This window comes from Schistocerca nitens, chromosome 7 (assembly GCF_023898315.1).
Source record: "Schistocerca nitens isolate TAMUIC-IGC-003100 chromosome 7, iqSchNite1.1, whole genome shotgun sequence".
Classification (NCBI taxonomy): domain Eukaryota; kingdom Metazoa; phylum Arthropoda; class Insecta; order Orthoptera; family Acrididae; genus Schistocerca; species Schistocerca nitens.
This window is the reverse complement of record NC_064620.1, coordinates 360,811,767-360,832,253: the sequence shown is the minus strand read 5'-3', so window position 1 is coordinate 360,832,253 and position 20,487 is coordinate 360,811,767. Positions and strand designations below refer to the sequence as shown.

Here is a 20,487-nt window from a genome sequence, read left to right as displayed (position 1 = left end):
CCTGAGCACTATGGGACTTCTGAGGTCATCGGTCCCCTAGAACTTAGGTCTACTTAAACCTAACTAACCTAAGGACATGACACACATCCACGTCCAAGGCAGGATTCGAACCTGTGACCGTAGCGGCCACGCGCTTCCAGACTGTAGCACCTAGAACCGCTGGGCCACCCTGGCCGCCCATGCACAATAATCACAACGTTTATATTGACCGAGATAATAAGGCAAGTACATGTTTTTAAATGGGACGCTATACTTTTCTTACCATCATTCGAGCGCTCTGGAAAAAACGCGTATAGTGATGTAAGGGCATGTTGGTATTGTTATTCAAACTTCGCTTAAAAGGCGCTGGGAAATATTGTACGATTGAAGGTCGAGTCGGTCGGAAGCGGCTGCAGGCCGTAAACACGCCTCGCGCGACCCGCAGGCCGAGTTGCCGTGCTCTACGCAGCATGCACGGCCGACGCGACGTAGGTACATCCTCATCCGCCCTCATTTAAGCAAAGTTTGAATCACAATAGCAAGATGCGTTACATCACTATATGCGATTTTTCAGAGCGTTCGAATGATGGTTAAAAAAGTACAGCGTCCAATGTACTTGTCTCATTATCTCCGTCAATATAAACGTTGTGATTATTGTGCATGTACCAACGTATGTGCCCCATAGTCCGCTATGATTCGCTGAAAACCGCATGCCGACACGTGCAATCGCCCCCGGAATTAAGGGGGTGTTACGTCTGACGTGACTCACCCCGTATAGAAAGGCATGATATAATAAATCCCGAGTAACTTTGACCACTAACTCAGCGATGTGAAATGTCTAACAGACGACGAAGTTAACTTCAAATACTAACCAAAGTTTTATCTCCTTGACAATCCATTCCACTGCACACAACAACATCTGAATTTTTAACGCTAAAATGGACCTGTATATGTGACAGCGAACGATAGACGGAGGGGGAACTGACATGAAGAGAAGAATGAATCAGAACATGAAAAAAAAGCTTTAATTTCATTAAAAAAGAAACTAATGTAAGTAAACTGATTTGTCCCGCATCGAAACTAGAGATCGCATGTAATACGCAAATAACCAATTAGTTAACTAACACCTGTTCACGGAATCTGATCCTAGTTGTTCCGATTCTACTCGGATTGAAATACAACACGGGAATCCCCATCTATGTTCCCTGGAAATCAATAAATGCATTTCTGCTCCATCACACACACACACACACACACACACACACACACACACACACACACACACACACACACATTCACGCAGACACAAACACACACACACACATATATACGAAATCACACAGACAAACACACTTATTTCATGTAATTCGTGAAGTATAATCTCATGCCAGATTAGGCCGATCGCCTAACTATTCGTCTCCCATCCTAATTTCAGGTACTTGCGGTTGACTAGTAACCTGTCGCTGCAGATGACATTCCTTTGCAAGTAATAATGTTTACACGTTTTAACAAACGCTACAGCCTTGGACAAGATATCTTGAACAGACATTGATTTTTGAATATTAGACCTCTCATCGGCCTGATGTTCTCAGCCACGCCCGTGCGTTTCATCGTCTCCATGTAAGCGGAGATATGAGACGAAGACAGTCGTCTGTATTCCCAAGGCTGCTGAATAATTTACTCATTTTCGGCGCCCTTTCGTCGTAATCTCTTGATATGGGCATCGTTCTTTGAATACACGTAATATATATTTTCCAGAATGTGTGTTTCGTCGTAGTTGATTAAACAGCTTCATTATGTATTGTATACTCTTCACTAGTAAGAGCATACTCGAAAGCTAATCGTTGTTTTTGGCATGTTGGCAGGAATGTTGCGCTACTAGAGCAGTGCTTGGGCCGGATGTTACTGGGACAAAGCCTCTCCCTTGGGACATCCTTCTGCTTGCAGCTGTTCCAGGCCGCAAAGGTAAATTGTGTATCTATAGTTCGGTGGATATAATATACCATCTACTAGGGTCATGGCCATACATTTCTCGGTAAACCTTCGAACCGATCTGTTTTGTCCACTGACCTCGTCGTCAAGGGAACCGTGTGGGTCTTCACAATCGAGAACAGATCTTCTTTAATATTCTCCTTATTTTATTATTCAAGTGTGGCCGCAGAAACAGAATATCTTGTTAGGATGCCACGGGGATGACTGCGGATATATTTGCGTCAGATGTTGAGAGTTTATACGCTACTACGACTTCACTGTACCAAATTCTCATACGATTTTTGCCAGATTTGGTACTTTAGCATGCAGACATCGTCTGCAACCCACAGCTTGGACAACATTTCACTTGATTTTTATTGCTTAACGGAACAAAATTGCGCAATTGCTATGATGACAAGACATATGATGAAGTATCGAGGTTGCAGACGACGGAATTATGGAAGCAGCTACGTATCTGCTGTATTAGCTTTTCCAGGAAGGAGTTTCGAGGTGGAATGTGCATGTGAATAAAATGCACATAATATAGCAATTGTTGGATTTTATGGAAAATGAGAGTTTGCCTATAGAATAAAATTACATGAATGTGAGCAAGGCGTCACCTGGGGGTCTTCGTGTTTCCTCTTTACAAATATTTTTATCTGGATCGATGTGTAGTGCGTGGCCACCTTACGTCGTATTTACCATCCAAATGTGGTAACATTCACAAGTTGTTTAGAATTATGTATGAGCATACATATTTTTCAGAGATTACACCTCAGTTTTCCAGGAAATTTACAAAGTGAGTTGATATTCAGGATGGCACGGAAAGTATCATGCTTTTAGAATTGTTTACATAACTTTTAATAAACAAAACATATCAATGGTTCTCTTGTTTACACGAATCATCAGCTCGTGGAACTCAGCGAGGGTTCAATACATGTTAGCTATGTCCTACTTGTTGCATTGTGATGTTTCCGACCACTCCCCAAAACAAGTCATGCGTGATTCCGTGGAGAACTGTTGTGATAGCCACGCGCAGTAGCGTTAGATCACGTGGATTGTTGCGGTAGCCGCCTCCTTGGAAGACCCTACAGGAAATAATCACAGATATTAATATCCGGGCTGAATAACGGCCACATTGAACGCCTTGAAAACGTTCTGGATATCGACGGTTATCACACGGGGCCAGAATGTTCCTGCAGGAAATTTAGAATAACGTTAGTTATACGAGGGCGAGGTCCATGTCGCATAGATATCGTTGTTGCTTAACGTTGCGGAAGTTATCGTCATGCAACATGTCGATGTAGCGCATACTCTGAACTGGGCCATTGAAAGAGCTTTGTCAGATGCTTCCATGGCTGGAAATGGCACTCTATACACTCACTATAAATTTTTTACCCCGTGTACATCAGGAGCTTTAACTGCCTTAAATTTGCCATTGTGTCTTCTGTTGTTGCCGTTATCACGTTATCAGAGAATTATCAGTTGTTTTGAAACATGATATCACCATTTACTAGAGCTGCTGAAGTCGCAAAATGTTAGCGCAGTGCCCTGTCATTTTCCATCAGTTTGTGCAATATTATAATTTTTTCTGGAAATATTTTCACTCACAAGGGGAAGGCCTCAGACACGGCCAACCGATTCGGCTCAAATTTTGCAGGTCGCTTTTGTACAACCTAAAACGAAGGAATCTAAGATAATTTGGGTCAACACCCACCGCAATTTTGAGACCATCACCCCTAAAGGTTATGACGAGCAATCGACTTAAAATTGGAGGGATCGATGTCTAGTTGAAAATAGAGCATTTTTCATCACAAGGTATGGGGTCCGCAAAAGCAAACTTTTCCAGAAATCGAGGAAAGAAACTTTTACAACTGCCGCTTCTGTACCTCCATGCTAAACGCTTTTCGCCACCAGCGGCGATAGCGCAACGGATAGCCGGCACGGTGGCTCAGCGTGTTCGGTCAGAGGGGTAGCTGCCCTCTGTAATAAAAGAACTGAGTTCATCGATCAACAATGAACTTAAAAGGGTGTCTTACGACGTCCGCCCCGAGCAGTTGCGACGAACAAAAGCGAATGAGATTTAAAAAAATGGCTGGGAATCGGAGAACCTGGGTTCGTATCTCGAAGAAATCTACCGGGTGTTTTTCTTTTCGTTTGTATTTTTCCATATCTCAATTGATAGGGAGAGGAGGGTTAATAAGGTAAGTTAATCAATAAGGCATGATGATAATAATAACGTAGGTAAACTAATTTCCCAAACGCCGTGTGTTAGTAAAGTATTAAACTTTTAAGCCTTGTCACATGAAAACAACTCCGAGTAACAGTGCTGCGAATTCCTCACGAGGGATCACAGATAGCCAACCTCGCGACGCTTGTTTACAACGAGGCACGGGACGGAATGCGCGCGGGGAGAGTTATGTTGTCCCGGTTGCCTCTTCGTCATATCATAGTTGTGAATATGGAAGAGTGAAGGTGTCCAGGCACGAGCCTCATAGAAGTCAATCGGAAAGAGTTGTTTTCCGTCATTAGGCTGCCGCTAACCTCGTGGATACATGTAGTGATTTTTCTATCGTTAATGCGCCGAATGAAATACGTTTTGTGAATGAATACAGTGTTCTTCCGTAAGTAACATATGACTAGTACTGTATGCAGTTTGTAGTAATTAGCTCGTTTGTTTATGCCGTAGTAACTAGTTATTGTTTGTTGTGTCATATCTTTCAGGTGCATAATATCAAAATGGAGAATGTACACCCTTCGACTAGCGCTGTAATATGTAGTCGGGAGCCTGTCACAGGCGATGGTAAGCGGGAAGTTACCGACGCTGTGTTTTGGTTTGTAGAAGTCTTGCAAGACAGATGGATTATCAATGCACTACCGCAAGCACGCAGTTCTGTTTCTCGGCGTTCCAGATTGATAGGAGCGTCTATCGTCGAGCGATTATTGGATTTGACGAACGAAATGACTTTTGTTGATACTGAAGTACTATACCATGAAGACGAAGCAGAAGGTGATTCAGTGGAAGATAACCCAACTAGTGAATTGCAAAATGGTCATAACATTTTGGAAATCTCCACGTCACTGGGAATATGTGCTTCATCTGTTCCCGATGAGTATTACGAACCGGTTACTAAACGATTGAACTACGGCGCTACACCCCTTGAAGTAAAAGTAAAGGCGGTAGCGCTAGCCAGGAATCATCCAAACTGGAAGTTACAAACATTGCAAAACAATGGAGCAACAACATCCCTGAAAAGGAAGAAGGACTTGAAATTGTGGGAAAGTGATATCGTTAAAGGAGGGACAAGATACGACGAATACCAGGCGATACATAAGTGGACATACGACAGATTTGCCGAATCTCGTTGTCGTAACGAGAATTTAACAACGAGAATACTTCAGGAGTGGGCTGCAGGTGCCGCGCTTCAATATACGGCCAACAAGGATTTTACGTTTGCTGCATCATTATCTTGGGCAAGAAATTTCAAATCGGAGTATAAAATTCGTCAACGGCACGTCGCTAAATACGTCTCTCATAAGGAGGTACAAAATATAGTAGATATACAGAAAGTGGCGGCTCTTTTCAGCACGCAAACGGTGTCACTTATGACCGATTTTAATCGTGATTATGCGATCAACACCGATCAAAGAGGATGCGAGAATCGCGTGAACATTCGACGCACGTTATCGCATAAGGGAGAAAAAGTTACCCTTGTCGCAGTTGGTAGTACAAACAAAGTAACAAATTCGTACACGGCGCAATATGCCACCACAGCCTCTGGAAAAGTGTTGCCTAAGGTTTTCCTCTGTTTACAAGGACGAATGTCACATTTGGTTCTCGGGTTATAGAGGAGGTCAATCGTTTAACCGACTCGTTGAAAAATGTTTACATTACCTGCTCCATATCCGGGAAACTGACGAATGCGATTTACAGAACATTTCTTGAGAATGTTTTAAAACCATACGTTTCTGATACCAAGTTTTGTCTAATATTGGATTCCTGGAGTGGACAAATTAATACTACAATATATGACACAATGTTTATAGATGGCGAGGGTCAGCCGACGTGCACAGTAAAAGTAATACCGCCAATCTGCACAACCGTGTGATGTTTATTTCTATCGCCAGGTTAAAAATTTTATTTCCAGGCTTCAGAATTGCAGTGTGCTTCTGAAAACCCAGCGGGAATTGCACAACCTCACGGATGCAATAACTATTCACAGCATAATTCATAACCAACTTCCAGCACCGATTTTTCATGCAACGATATCGTATGCGTGGTACGCATCAAAATTAATTCCCGAAAAAGACAATTTTTTAAATGTAACCCAAGTTTGTTTTCCGCCGACTCTTCGGAAGAAACAGTGTAGCTGTCGAAAGACTGCATTCATTAGATGTTCTTGGTACCGTGAGTGTATTTGTTTCGAATGTTTATATGTCAAGTACCACCCATCTAGTTGTTCGAAGAAAAGTGAGGACACTTAACGTTGACTGGAAGAGTCATTCTAAAGTGACCTAGAGTATCATTTTAGTTGTTTACTATCCCAGGGGTTTGAGAAATTTATTTGCCTACCTTATTATTATCATTCCTTATTGATTTACGTACCTCATTAACCCTCCTATCCCTATCAATTGAGATGTGGAAAAATACAAACGAAAAGAAAAACATCGGGTAGGTTTCTCCGATCCCCAGCCAGTTACCTTGACCGTTGCGCTATCTGTGCTGCCTGCGAAAATGTGTTTACACTGTGGGTACAGAAGTGGCTGTTGTAAAGGTTTCTTACATCGATTTCTGGAAAAGTATGCGTTTTCGGACCCCATACCTGATGATCAAACATGCTCTATTTACAATTATCTATCGTTCCCGCCATTTTTGAGTCGGTTGCTCGTCATAACATTTAGGGGTGATTTTCTCAAAAACGCGGGGGTGTTGACCGAAAATATCTTAGATTCCTTCATTTTAGGTTGTACACAAGCGACCTGCCAAATCTGAGCCGAATCGGTTGGCCGTGTCTGAGGCCTTCCCCTTGTCAGTATGAAGTTTTGTCTTAAGAGAACGACGTGAGATGCATTTCGGATGAAGCCCCCCTCATGGATGTCGTGGGACTTTGTGTCAATGCCACTCTCATAGCATCGCTATCCTCTGGAGAGCGGGGCGTGTTGGAAAGAGGCCGCTTTTGCTCTAAAATATTGCTGTTATCTTCATATTTTATGGTTAGTCGATAAAATGTGTGTATGCAGCGGGACCATGTCGTACAAAAATGAACACCAAAATATCGCTGAGTCTCTGCCGCACTCTTCGGTTCCACGTAAAGCAGCACAGTCTTCACTTTCTGGTCTAGCGTCAAGCGGTCTTTGTTCACCATTTTACTGGGTTGAAGCGGTGGTTCAAAATGGTTCAAATGGCTCTGAGCACTATGGGACTCAACTGCTGAGGTCATTAGTCTCCTAGAACTAGTTAAACCTAACTAACCTAAGGACATCACAAACATCCATGCCCGAGGCAGGATTCGAACCTGCGACCGTAGTGGTCTTGCGGTTCCAGACTGCAGCGCCTTTAACCGCACGGCCACTTCGGCCGGCCTTGAAGCGGTGGGGATACGCATGCATGATACTGACAAGTGCTGTGTTCTGATGAACCATGCGTGAACTACGGCTTCTTTCCGATGCACTATGCAGAATCTACGGCCATATGTCCCAACATTCCAACATTTGCAACCTTAAAATGTAGTTATTATTAGGCAATGTCAGTTTATGACATTTCTAGCAAAACAAGTTATACATTTTTAACAGCGTATGAGACATTCCTTCCGCTCTTATTGCCCGGGACAATTCGGAAAACTGAACTTATGACAAACAGCTTTACTGTTTACAGCTGTACACTTAGTTAAAAACCATTGCGCTCGCATTTCACTTTTCTACGTAGCAGCTTGTTCGCTTCATCTTATGTGAGTATCTGTAAATGAAATGTGTCTGAATGACAGCGTGAGAGGTGGTGGTCTACGGTTTGAAAATTTCTTCTATATTCATATTTATTCATACATTAAACAATTCTGTTTTAAAGGAGCACGTGCTTCGAGATACAAACGTTTCTCCCAAAGCTAATCCTGTATTAAGTGTATGTATTTATCGTAAAATCTGTGACCTCTGTCAGGCATGAATCACAGCAGTATTTCAAATACTTTTCAGTAAAGGCATGTCGTTTTCTCTCAGACTGTCTTCCATTTCCTCTATATCCATTACGACAGACACTGCAGACTTTCCTTCTAATTTAGTGTGATATATGTTAAATTCCACATCTTTACATTTTCAGATAACACAACAAAGTTAAGGTGAAAGAGTGGTCAGAAGCATAGCTCCGCAACATGTATATTCATTGTTCTCTGTTATTCATGGTGCTTTAAATTACTACTCCACTATTGAATGAGTAAATAATTTTTAACATATAACAACTCATTTGAGCATTTACTGATCATCTGCATCATTATAGGAATAAAAAGCATCGATATTTAGGTATCTTTTTAGTATCATGTTAGGACATTTACATTTTACATTGTTGTTGATTACGTACTCGGGAGACGAGCATTGGGGGATGTAAAATGTAGTGATTTGCATGTTTTGTTGTTGATGAAGGGAATGGAGGAATTAATAACGAATTTACTTTATTTTCAGAGGGCTAAGGGTGTGCAAGAAGTTGGTAAGGCTGGTAGCTACCTGATGCTAGTATTCTCAGTGCTGTTTATGTACTGCTGGTTCGGGGACGACCTTATTTCGGAGGTATGTACCAGTTTTGATAAATGATAAAAAATAAATGGATTAATGTTGCGAGAATTCCTTCTGTTTAGTATTATGTTTTACTTTTCCTTTTCATTGTAGCCTGATAGAAATGTTTCAACTGGCCTTTTTTTGGTGCTTGAGTCACTGTTAACTGTGCCACCTAAAAGATGAGTAACGCTAAGCAGACACTGGACCGTAAAATGCGATCACAGCATGATACATCATTCTCTGTATGTTTAAAAGCACCATATGTCCACAAGAACCTTCTTCCGGCATCGTCTCTAAGCTTTACGAGTAAAGCATCACATATCAAACAGCATCTGCCTCCGGCACAGTCGCTCTCTGGAAACTGGTTTAAAATTCCTTCACTCGTTTCAAAAGCCTTCTGTTGAGTCAAATGGAAACAAAGAGGAGAAAATTTGTAGACTTATGCAGACAGTTCTTCTTCCGTAATTCTATTGCTCTACCCTGTAGAGATTCGGAAGTAAAGTACTAGGACCCAAGAACCCTAAAACAGTTTAACTAAGCTGGTATCTCTATCTAAAGTAACTCTTTGCAACATTTCGTTAGTAGAGTTCCATTTAGTAGGAACATCTTTTTCCAATTTCAGAGGGCATTTCTCTTTTGATTTTCTTAGATTTCAGCAAGTTTGTTTAAAGCCAAGGGCTCTCCTTGAAAAACACTTTTGACTCGTCAACGGTTTTTTGTATGGACTTCTGAATTTCGTGTTCCACAGTCAGATTTAAAGACTATGCGAAACATGGGATACGTGGAAGTTTGAGAAGCATGGCAGTTAAATCCATATTTGACGCATTGTCTTTTATTATGAAAGTGATTTTAAAACTGCAATTGTATTTGACAATAACAGACTTTCACCTGGTTGAGATGTTTTCTGCAGTGTGTCTGTCTTCTAATTGTGAACACTGTAAAAGGTATGACTTTAATTCACTCTTCTCATCTATGAAATGTCAAGTGAGAGTATAAAAACTAATGTTATTTACACACGTCCACGCATCAGGCGTAAGGCGGATTACCTTTGCGGTGGCCAAATCATTTTCATTCTCATCGAATAACTCATGATACAAACTATATATATGTGTGTGTGTGTGTCTTGAACTATAAACAAAGGATGGTAAATCATTATGAAAGGCTGTACATCAAATAGCATACATTTATATAAGATGAGCGGGTCTAAACATTAAAACACTTACTTATTGATTGTTGTAAATGGAAAGTAGTTGGGGCCAAGGGCATCACAACGCGAGATACATCAGGACTTGATCCAGAACCTGACGATACTGATGGCTGGATACGACGTGGGACTCAATCTGACTTTTGATAGCATACCTTCACCCGTGGTTTAAGCTGACGTCAGTGAGGAACGGTCACGAGAAATGATGTCTCGAATTATCTGCCGACATTAGCGGCAATTTCGTTTTAATTCCGTTTTGGTAAAACCGTACCGTACATCGCTCGTAATTCTTGCAGTCGAAGGCAATGTGGTTGACTTATTGTCGAGCAGCACAGAAAAATACGCTGGAGAAATTAAAATATTTACTATTAACATAGACATTTTAAATTGTAAAAGCTGAAAGTGACAATAAGTAAACAAGGGTTGAAACTTAAATAGTGGCAACTATTTATTGACAGCTGGTACAAAATAGATACGGGTTTCAAAGTTTTGCTGACCTTCAAAGTAGTCATTAGCATTGTGTATAACCCGTTGCTCGAGATGCGGATGCCGTAGGACACTCTTAGCAGTGCCAGTTGTGTTGACAGTTCGAGCGGCGCGGTCTATTGGTTCAAATAGCTCTAAGCACTATGGGACTTAATATCTGAGGTCATCAGTCCCCTAGACTTAGAACTACTTAAACCTGACTATAGTAAGGACATCACATACATCCATGCCCGAGGCATAATTCGAACCTGAGACCGTAGCAGCAGCGCGGTTCCAGACTGAAGCGACTAGAACCGCTCGGTCACAGCGGCCGGCCGCGGTCTATTGCCCGACGAGTTTGTAGCAGTTCTGAAGTGAATGCCGTGATGTGTTTCCTTCAGTTTAAACATCGAGTCGTAGGTCGTAGGTTGTGTTCCAGAAATGAACACCATAGAGACAGAAGTGATGTCACTTTCTGCAGGACTTGACCATCGCTTTGCAGGACAATGCTCAAGCACGTACACTGCATGCTGTTACTGATTTGTTTGACTGATGGGGCTGCTAAGTGCTATACCACCTACTGCACTGCTCTCGTAAGTTCAACTCAATTTCTAAACTCAAGGAAACACTTCACCGCATTCGCTTCACAACTGTTATAAATTCGTCGGGCAATAGACCGCGCCACTCGAACTATCTTCACAACTGGCACTGCTAAGAGTATCCTACGTCTTCCACGTCGGTGGGGACGGGTTATACACAATGCTGGCGACTACTTTCAACGTCGGTAAAATTTTGAAACACTTATCTATTTTGTACCAGCTGTAAATAAATATTTGCCACGATTAAAGTTCCAACCCTCGTACATGAAGCACAGTCTGTTATCATAAGTTATAGAGTAGAATGTAGGACGTTGTGATCTGTGAAACCTAGACTCACAGTCATGGAGTTGTATCATTTACAAGAAAGTCTGAAACAGTCGTTGTGTCTAAGGAACGCGCTAACTGACAATATGCGAAGATTTCACTGCTGAAAGATATAAAAATTTTAAATAACATGGTAACAAATTTGGACTACATTGCGTGTGAACAAGAGATAGCAGGATAACAGTGCGAATAAATACTGTAAAAAACTATTGCAAATGAACTCTAAGGCGTGTGATTTAGGTGCTACGAACTTGTCAACTCATGCAGCCCCTTGTTCTACCAGTGTGTCTGTATTGTTTCTGTGGAACACAGTTGGCCATCACTTTCAACTCATTTCGACGAACTCTGCCATATATTTCAGAGTATCGACATCCATGTCTTTCTTCTAGCGAACGTGGAGAAATGGCCCAAGCCAAGCATGCTCTCCAGTTCTGTAAACTTAGACTCAATTGTCCTAAGATACCAAAGAAGTAGCAGGTGAGAAGGTGCAGTAGCGACATGCGAACGCTTTGACTTACTACCTATAGTGTTACTTACATCCAGTGTTAATGAAGAAAAACAAGTCGAATATATGTTTGTAAATATAAAATCCCTTAAAAAATTGTCCTCCATCCTCTACTGACGTCCGACAGTAGGCTGTATAGCCTGTTTCACAAGTGCCCTTTCAGAACCCAATTCGACTTAGGAGCATGCAAACAATGCTAGTAGTATAAAAATATTCTGTTCCACTTTGAAATTCAAGTGTGTAACTTGTTCTTCAAATGAACAGTGCTTCAGCTTGCAAATACCCACAATGCAGCCTGTACTCACACCCTCACACATATATTTGCCACGAAATCCACAAGCAAAGAAATTCGTACCAGGAATCAGCTCACAACATTATATTTATAACTTTATCTCTAAAATATCCAAGGAATAAACCTCAACTGACAACGTACCAAGACCTTAAGTATATCAGTGTAAATGAACTTGCAGTAGAGGCGGAAGAGATAATTTGGGAGACAATTTCCATTCGATTTCGGGACTTGGTAATCAAATTCCATGTATATACTACCAAACTAAATCGATTACACAATAAATATACTCCACGAAAGACCGGAAACCTGAAGGGAAAACCTGCACCTAGGTAAACGGAAGAGTTCATGAATCTCGGAGACACTGCACATAGCACCTACGTACGACCTCCTATAATTGAAAATAAAATTAATTGCAAGCAGAAAGCAAACAGAGTCAATAAATCGGAGAGAAACGATAACTAAGGCATGCCAGTATATTAATCAAAAGCACAAAGACCATATGCTCTATGGGAAACCTTATGTGATCCATAGAAGTATAGGCAAAGTAGAAGCTTTAGCTGATCCCTTTGTCCCAATGAAGGAACTAGACCAGTACTTTAACGGTAACTGAACGGTAAATAAAACGGTGACTTAGTCAATATTTCAAGGAGTTAAATGATGGTACCCGCCAAAAATTATTTCTTGTGATTACAAAGCCATCGGAAGTCGTTCAGATCACCTTTTACTATACAGGACGACCAAGCACTCCAAAAGATCAAGCTTATTGTTGATCCATTCTTTTCACAATAATTGCTGCTCCCTAAACCTTGAAGCTCTTGCCTGGACAACACAGCAGAAACACTCGTTCCCATCAGAATGCAAGCCCTAGAACTCCGATTGCTAAGAAGAGTAGTTAGATTAATTCTTGATTATAATTATTACCAAGTGAGCAGAAGATAGATGGGAAGATTGAGGAAAATCATCAGTTTCAGCCAGGTACATTTTTATTTGTATTCAGTACATTGACACTGTTTATAACACACCACAATAGCGCAGATGAAGTCGAGTCGCATAATTTCATACAGGACACGTTGTCTATCAAGTCGGGCACCTACCTCAAACTGCCTTACACAACCTACCTACATCTCAGCGCATGCGTGTCGCGTAAGATTTCTGTTATTCCGTCGTTCTCTTAACGCAAACCATAAGTCCTAGAGAAGAAATAAATAGGACCTTTTAATGGGAAATTTAATGTAGTTTAAGTTTGTATGGCAGCACGGTTTCGCTGGGGACCGCGGATTTTGAGTTATTCAAGAAAAACTTAAAAAAGTAACTGTAAATGTGTTCCATCTCAGAAACAATTTGGAACAGGACATATGTCCATATTTAGTTTTTTGCTTCAAATGATTGTTCCTGTCACATCCCTGATCAGTGACCATTGCCCTGAGACAAACTGCGCTCATTGACTACTGACTACGTTAAAATAATTATGTGTTACACATCACATTTTTTTTTTTTTTTTTAATCTGAACTCTGATGGAGAGATGCTCAGTCAGGAAAGCGAGTTGCAAGCTGTCACTGTGCCAAGAGAGCAGAGAACAAAGCGACCCTCACGTCGCCATGTGATCTGCTCTCTGCGATCACAACTGTGAGAATGGTGGGGAGCAGCGTGATGCCTTGCAGTCCGATCCATGAGAGTGGTGGGGAGAAGTGAGCCACGAGCTACATTGTGATCCGGTCAATGAGATTGGTGAGGAACAGCGAGCCAGTGCGGCGTCTTGCCATCGATTGGTGAGAGTACTCGGAGGACCGAACTATTGGGAGTAGACTGATGCCTGGATCACTTTGCGATATGCTCCCACCACACGGTGGCTGAAGATCGCAGCTTATATGGTTTGCTAACAACACATTCCAAGTGAGATGCTGAGTAAAAGGATAAGAAATACCAACTGACTCAAAAGTTTGTAAACGTTTATTGAGCTTCTGAAATGTGAGGTTTTCTTTACAAATCACGAGGAGAAACATGACGCAGGAAGTGCTTTCTACGTTAACGTGATGTTCTAAAGAACCGAGTTTTGTTAGCCTCAGTAGCTACATGGTCAGTGCAGTGAATTTCTAAGTGAAGGGACCGAGGTTCTATTCTTGGCTGGGTCAGAGACTTTTCTTCCCACACGTGGACTCAGTGTTCTGCTTACTTTCATACTGTTACAATTGTCACAACTATTGGAATGGCTGAACGTGTAGGGTCTCACACCCAGAAAATAGAAAAAGGGAGCATTCTCTATTTTCTGTGTTGTTTTCTTGGATGAGAAAAGCTTCACACACGAATAAGGTATGCAAATGCTCACATGCACATTGTCTATAACACATTTTTTGTAGGTTGAGAAACGTTTTCTTGAGGATGTGGCGTGGGTCGCCGTTGTGGTAGCCTACCACAGAATTTTCGTTCCGCTCACTACAGCTACCAGAGACGCATTTTGAAATCAGATGATCAACCACTTTTTTTCCGAATCACCCACTCCTCAGGAGGATCTGGCTCTTTGAATCAACTGAGAAGCAGACTGGCCATCTCTATTGGACACAGTTCAACACAAAAGTCAATAAGCAAATTAGTTGATTTTCTGCTTACTACTTTCATCTCTCAATAGTTTCCACTTCTTTGCCTTTGGCAATACTAAATTAAGCTCATTTAGTGAGCTACAAGATGAAATAAGTTATAGCAGATTTTTCCGCGATATTTGACTGCCTCAGTCGGAAGAAAAGGCCGATAGTATTGTTTCACACCTTGTGACTAAATACAGAGAAGGCACAGAAGTTATATCCGTATTCAGCTGCTTCAAATGTTTCAGATAAGCACAAAGTTGCGGTGCAGATAACGAAAGTGTGATCCTTGCAACACAAGTTTACGTAAGAGGAACAGGATGAATTCTGATGGAGGGATATATCTCCTGCTCTAAGAGAAGACAGACTGAAAGGCAGAAAGCTTCAGGAGAATTCGAAATAAAATAGGTAAAGGCAGCTGTAAAGGAAAGTGACAGAGATTTATTTTTACTGAGCATGTCTCACCCTCTAGGTTAGTTTCGTGTAAAAAATACTGCATATGAAGTTTAATGAAACATGATGTCTTTCGCTGTAATGTAATATAAACATGTTGTTTCATTATGAATAGCATTATGAATAGCATTTGTACTCAGATCTTTCTTTGTTGACTACTATTAGCCTGCCGATTATGGGAGAGTAAATAAGAGATTTCATCACAGAGATTCAGTATTATATAGAAGTTACTACCTACCAAATATGTAACGGTGTCAATAAATAGCTGTATTCCAAAGAGCATGTAACAGTAAGGAACTTAATTACAGTCCGAAAACATGAAATAAGTTATAGCAGATTTTTCCCCAATATTTGACTGTCTCAGTCGGAAGATAAGGCCGATAGTGTTGTTTCACACCTTGTGACTAAATACAGAGAAGGCACAGAAGTTATATCCGTATTCAGCTGCTTCAAATGTTTCAGGAAATTACCGTATATGCTGTTTTTAGCTGCACTGTTGGCTTTTTTGAAAAGGTTGTCGTTTTTTTCCGCATGTCACTTTCTACACTGCAAAATATGCCCACACTGGCTCACATCTACACTACTTTATAAAGACAAGACGTAGTAATCGAAAAGTTCTGGTCCGATTTATTTCAAATTTTCACACGATACTCTTATTACATGTGTGAATGAATATAGTCTCCAAATTTTTAGTATACTTGTATATATCATATATAATGGAGAAAAGGTGTTCAGCAAGAATCTCAGAAACTTGTTAACACAATTTTCAGACGATACTGTACTGAACATTTGGATCTGCATAGGCTATATCATTTTTCGTATACTTATCACATAAAGGAGAATCTTTGTAAGCAAAAACAGCAAAAAGTGCTGGTCCAAAGTAGTTCACATTTTTTATTATTGCTGTAATAGGTATCTGGATGAAGATAGGATACATGTTTATATTAATGTATGTAACATACCTATATTACTAAGAAAAGACAAAATGTTGTTTAGAATTGTTACAAAATATCTATTAAATTTCTTGCCGATTTACTTCAAAATCTTACACAATATTCTACTAAATGTTCATATATATATATATATATATATATATATATATGTGTGTGTGTGTTTATAATATATGAGGTGGAACCGCTGTAAGCCAAAATCTTGAAAGTTTTCGACCGATTTAATCAAATTTTATAGGTGGTGACTTACTTTTAATATATGTATATTGCACTCACACACACACACACACACACACACACACACACACACACACAGACATATATATATTGTGGTGTCACCGCCAGACACCACACTTGCTAGGTGGTAGCCTTTAAATCGGCCGTGGTCCATCAGTATACGTCGGACCCGCGTGTCGCCACTGTCAGTGATTGCAAACCGAGCGCCACCACACGGCAGGTCTAAAGAGACTTCCTAGCACTCGCCCCAGTTGTACAGCAGACTTTGCCAGAGATGGATCAATGACAAATACGCTCTCATTTGCCGAGACGATAGTTAGCATAGCCTTCTGCTACGTCATTTGCTACGACCTAGCAAGGCGCCATTACCAGTTTATATTGAGATTGTAATTATGTATCATCAAGAGCGATGTTCTCCAATTATGGATTAAAGTTAGGTATTCCAGAAGCTATGTACTATTTTTGGCTTCTATAACTCCTTTAACTGTTCCAGACCTCACGCCAGCCTGCGTGAGCTTAAACGCGTGCATTTTGGCCTCCTCTAGCAACACGGTGTTGGCTCTTCTGCCAACACATTATATATATATATATATATATATATATATATATATATATATATATATATATAGGGTGTCCCAGCTGTCTTGTCCACACAAAATATCTCTGGAACAATAACAGCTATTGGAAAACGACTTTCACCGTAATCAATGTAGGGCTGGGGCCCATGAATGTACATATTTGGAAACATTCTAAAACGAAAGCATATGTGTCTTTTAACACAAACTTATTTTGTTTTAAATGGGCCACCTATATTTTTTCTTCAGCAATCCATAGCATGACAAAGCACATACACAATGGCGTTGATTGCATCGCAATATTCCCATTACATCCCGAGATATTGAGACGCGAAGTTGACGCTTGCAACACCCAACATGCGAGGATAGCGCACGTCCTGAGGCTCAGGCGTGAACCCCATGCTGCCCGTAATCGCGATGTGATTGACATGTATAATCACACCTCCATACTTATCAAGAGGTCCGAAACGAATAATACGGTCTGCTGCCATCAACACTCATAAGCACATAATGTTTTCCCTCTTGCACGTTTTACGTATCTACGTACACAACATGAACCAGTACCGATCGGTGTACACCTGTCAGGTTGTTTCATTTATCCTGCACACCCAATATAAGGTTTATCTAATGCGGTATATGACCCACTGTGCCTGTCGCGCAGGGCCTGGCTCTACCTAGTCAAGTGTCCAACGTAGTTCCCACTACTGCCACAGTTACCACTTCGCCTTGTTTATGATTTGCGACCCATGCAAACTCCTGTACTCCACCACCCTCCGAGCATCCCATTTGTTGTTGCTTTGGCGTGCAGTACACCGCTTGCCAGTGTAGTCGTGCATCAGAGTAATCTAGTGACGGCACGGAGGTAGTACACATTGTGAATAAACGTTGTTTTGTGGAACTTATACTGTACAGTATAATGTACACACATGAAGATATGGTACAAATGCTGCTGATCTATAGAGAATGTACGTTGACGGGAAATACGTTATGAGATTGCTTGTTTGGTGATAGTAGGCTACTGTTAGCGAACATTAAGATTATTAAGTTAATATGTCTGTTTTCTACCCTACTCTACATACCTGTACTGTACCCTGTTGTAGGTGGACGAAATGCTGTTCAGGCAGAACGACTGTACTGAAGACGATTCCCTGACTAGCCATCGCCTTCGCGCCGGATGTTTGGTAGTCTCACATCTCGTCTACGTGAAACGGGAAGCTTAAATCCATGACCTCGACATCGTCCTAGAACACGTGCTGAAGTTGCTGTGCTCGCTACCATAGCTGTGAATCGTCAAATCAGCACACGTCAAATTGAACGTGAAGTTGGTGTGTCGAAATCAAATGCACAGCGTATTCTTAGACGTCATAAATTTCATCCTTACCATGTTCATTTACACCAGGATCTTCATGGAAATGACTTCCGCAATAGGGTAACATTTTGTCGGTGGGCTCAGCAAAAACTTCTGAGTAATCCAAATTTTTTTGGAGATGTACTCTTTACCGACGAGGCATCATTCTCCAACAAAGGAATTGTCTATATGAGGAATATGCATTATTGGTCCGCAGACAATCCAAAATGGCTCCGTCAGGTAGAGCATCAACGTCCGTGGAAAGTTAATGTTTGGTGTGGGATTATTGGAGATACCATTATCGGACCTTTCTTTATAAATGGCATCCAAAATGGCAGACAATACTCCAGATTTATACGACACAATCTTCCTGTTCTCTTGGACACCGTACCTCTGAACCGTAGAATGGTCATGTGGTATCAGCATGACGGATGCCCTGCACATAACGCCTTACGAGCACGACGACTTCTGAACCGTAAGTTACCTGGTAGATTAGATGGATTGGACGAGGTGGCCCAGTTAGGTGGCCTGCCCGATCTCCTGACCATACACCACTGGATTATTTTCTTTGGGGAGCAGTGAAGGATGCTGTTTACCAACATGAACCAACAACACCAGAGGACATGAAGCAAAGCATTATTGACGCTTGTACAGCCATCAAAGAGGAAACAGTAGCACGAAGTAGGGCATCCTTCATCCGCAGAGTGACCCTATGTATGCAAGCCAATGGGCATCACTTTGAGTATGAGATGTGAACGCTATGTTTAGTATGTAGAGCTGGTATCACAGTGGAAGTTTCTACAAAGGGCCATTTTACCCAGTGATGTTAAGAAACATTTGTTTGCGACAATTTGTCATTTAACGCATTAGATAAACGTAACATTGATAATTATGTGATAATAAAACTAATTGGTTAAACATGTTTACATTTATTTTCTATGTCCTACCTGAACTTCCCAAATCAAAACACTTTTACCTAAACAACGCTAAAACTTTTAGTCCTCTTGCTCGTTTCACTAAAACCATCAACATGAATTTTACTATTACGCGTGAATGATTAACTGTCATTTGCGCTACATCTACAGTAAAGTAAAGTTTTAACGTTGAACGGCATTACCTTTTTAGTAACGGATTAACGACAAGCGAAGTTAACTTTGTGACTAACGTTGCGGTACACAGATATGTTACAGAACCGCATCACCCCTGGCCTATGGGATTAATACCTGCTAGAATGTACGACGTTAATGCAGGATGGCAGCAGACCGCATTATTCGTTTCGGACCTCTTGATAAGTATGGACGTGTGATTACGCATGTCAATCACATCACGATTACGGGCAGCATGGGGTTCACGCCTGAGCCTCAGGACGTGCGCTAGCAACGCATGTCGGGTGTTTCAAGCGTCAATTTCGCGTCTCAATATCTCGGGATGTAATGGGAATATTGCGATGCAATCAACGCCATTGCGTATGTGCTTTGTCTCGCTATGGATTGCTGAAGAAAAAATATAGGAGGTCCATTTAAAAAAACATAAGTTTGTGTTAAAAAACACATATGCTTTCGTTTTAGAATGTTTCCAAATATGTACATTCATGGGCCCCAGCCCTACATTGATAACGGTGAAAGTCGTTTTCCAATAGCTGTTATTGTTCCAGACATATTTTGTGTGGACAAGATAGCTGGGACACCCTGTATATATACTACAGTATCGTAAAAAAATTGTGTTAAGAGCCTTCTGGGATACTTGCTGAAGATTTTTTTCTCCATATGTAAGATATATATATTACATTTATATAACGTATATATTTATATAACATATATATTAGAAAATGTGGAACATGTGTTCACTCACACGTGTATTAGTGTATCGTGTGAAAATTTTAAATAAATTGGACCAGAACTTCTCGAATACTAGTCTTGTATTTCTAAACTAGTGTAGATGTAAGCCAGTGTGGGCATATTTTGCAGTGTACAGGAAGTGACGTATATATGAATGTAAACATAGGAAGACGGTATGAACATAAAATGAATGTACTCCCGAAAATATGTTTTTGTTGTGCAATTTGATGACGTGGCATATCGGGTAAGAGGTGCCATACGCTTCGGTACATTATCCCGTAAACATTAATGTCAAGGACTTAATGCGCTGCTGTCACGACACGTGACAAGGCGGCCCGTGAGCTTAAGTAAGACATTTTGATAGCAACACCCAACATGCGAGGATAGCGCACGTCCTGAGGC

General features: G+C 41.0%; 1 protein-coding gene across 1 annotated transcript in view; it reads left to right on the top strand.

Annotated features, from left to right (window-relative positions):
• The window catches only part of LOC126195631 (odorant receptor Or2-like), a 79,382-nt gene that overhangs the window by 23,876 nt on the left and 35,019 nt on the right, over window positions 1–20,487 (top strand). Inside the window, exons 3-4 of the mRNA XM_049934256.1 lie at window positions 1,845–1,944; window positions 8,623–8,727. Coding sequence (XP_049790213.1) covers window positions 1,845–1,944; window positions 8,623–8,727 — 205 coding nt within the window. The remainder of the gene's footprint in view (window positions 1–1,844; window positions 1,945–8,622; window positions 8,728–20,487) is intronic.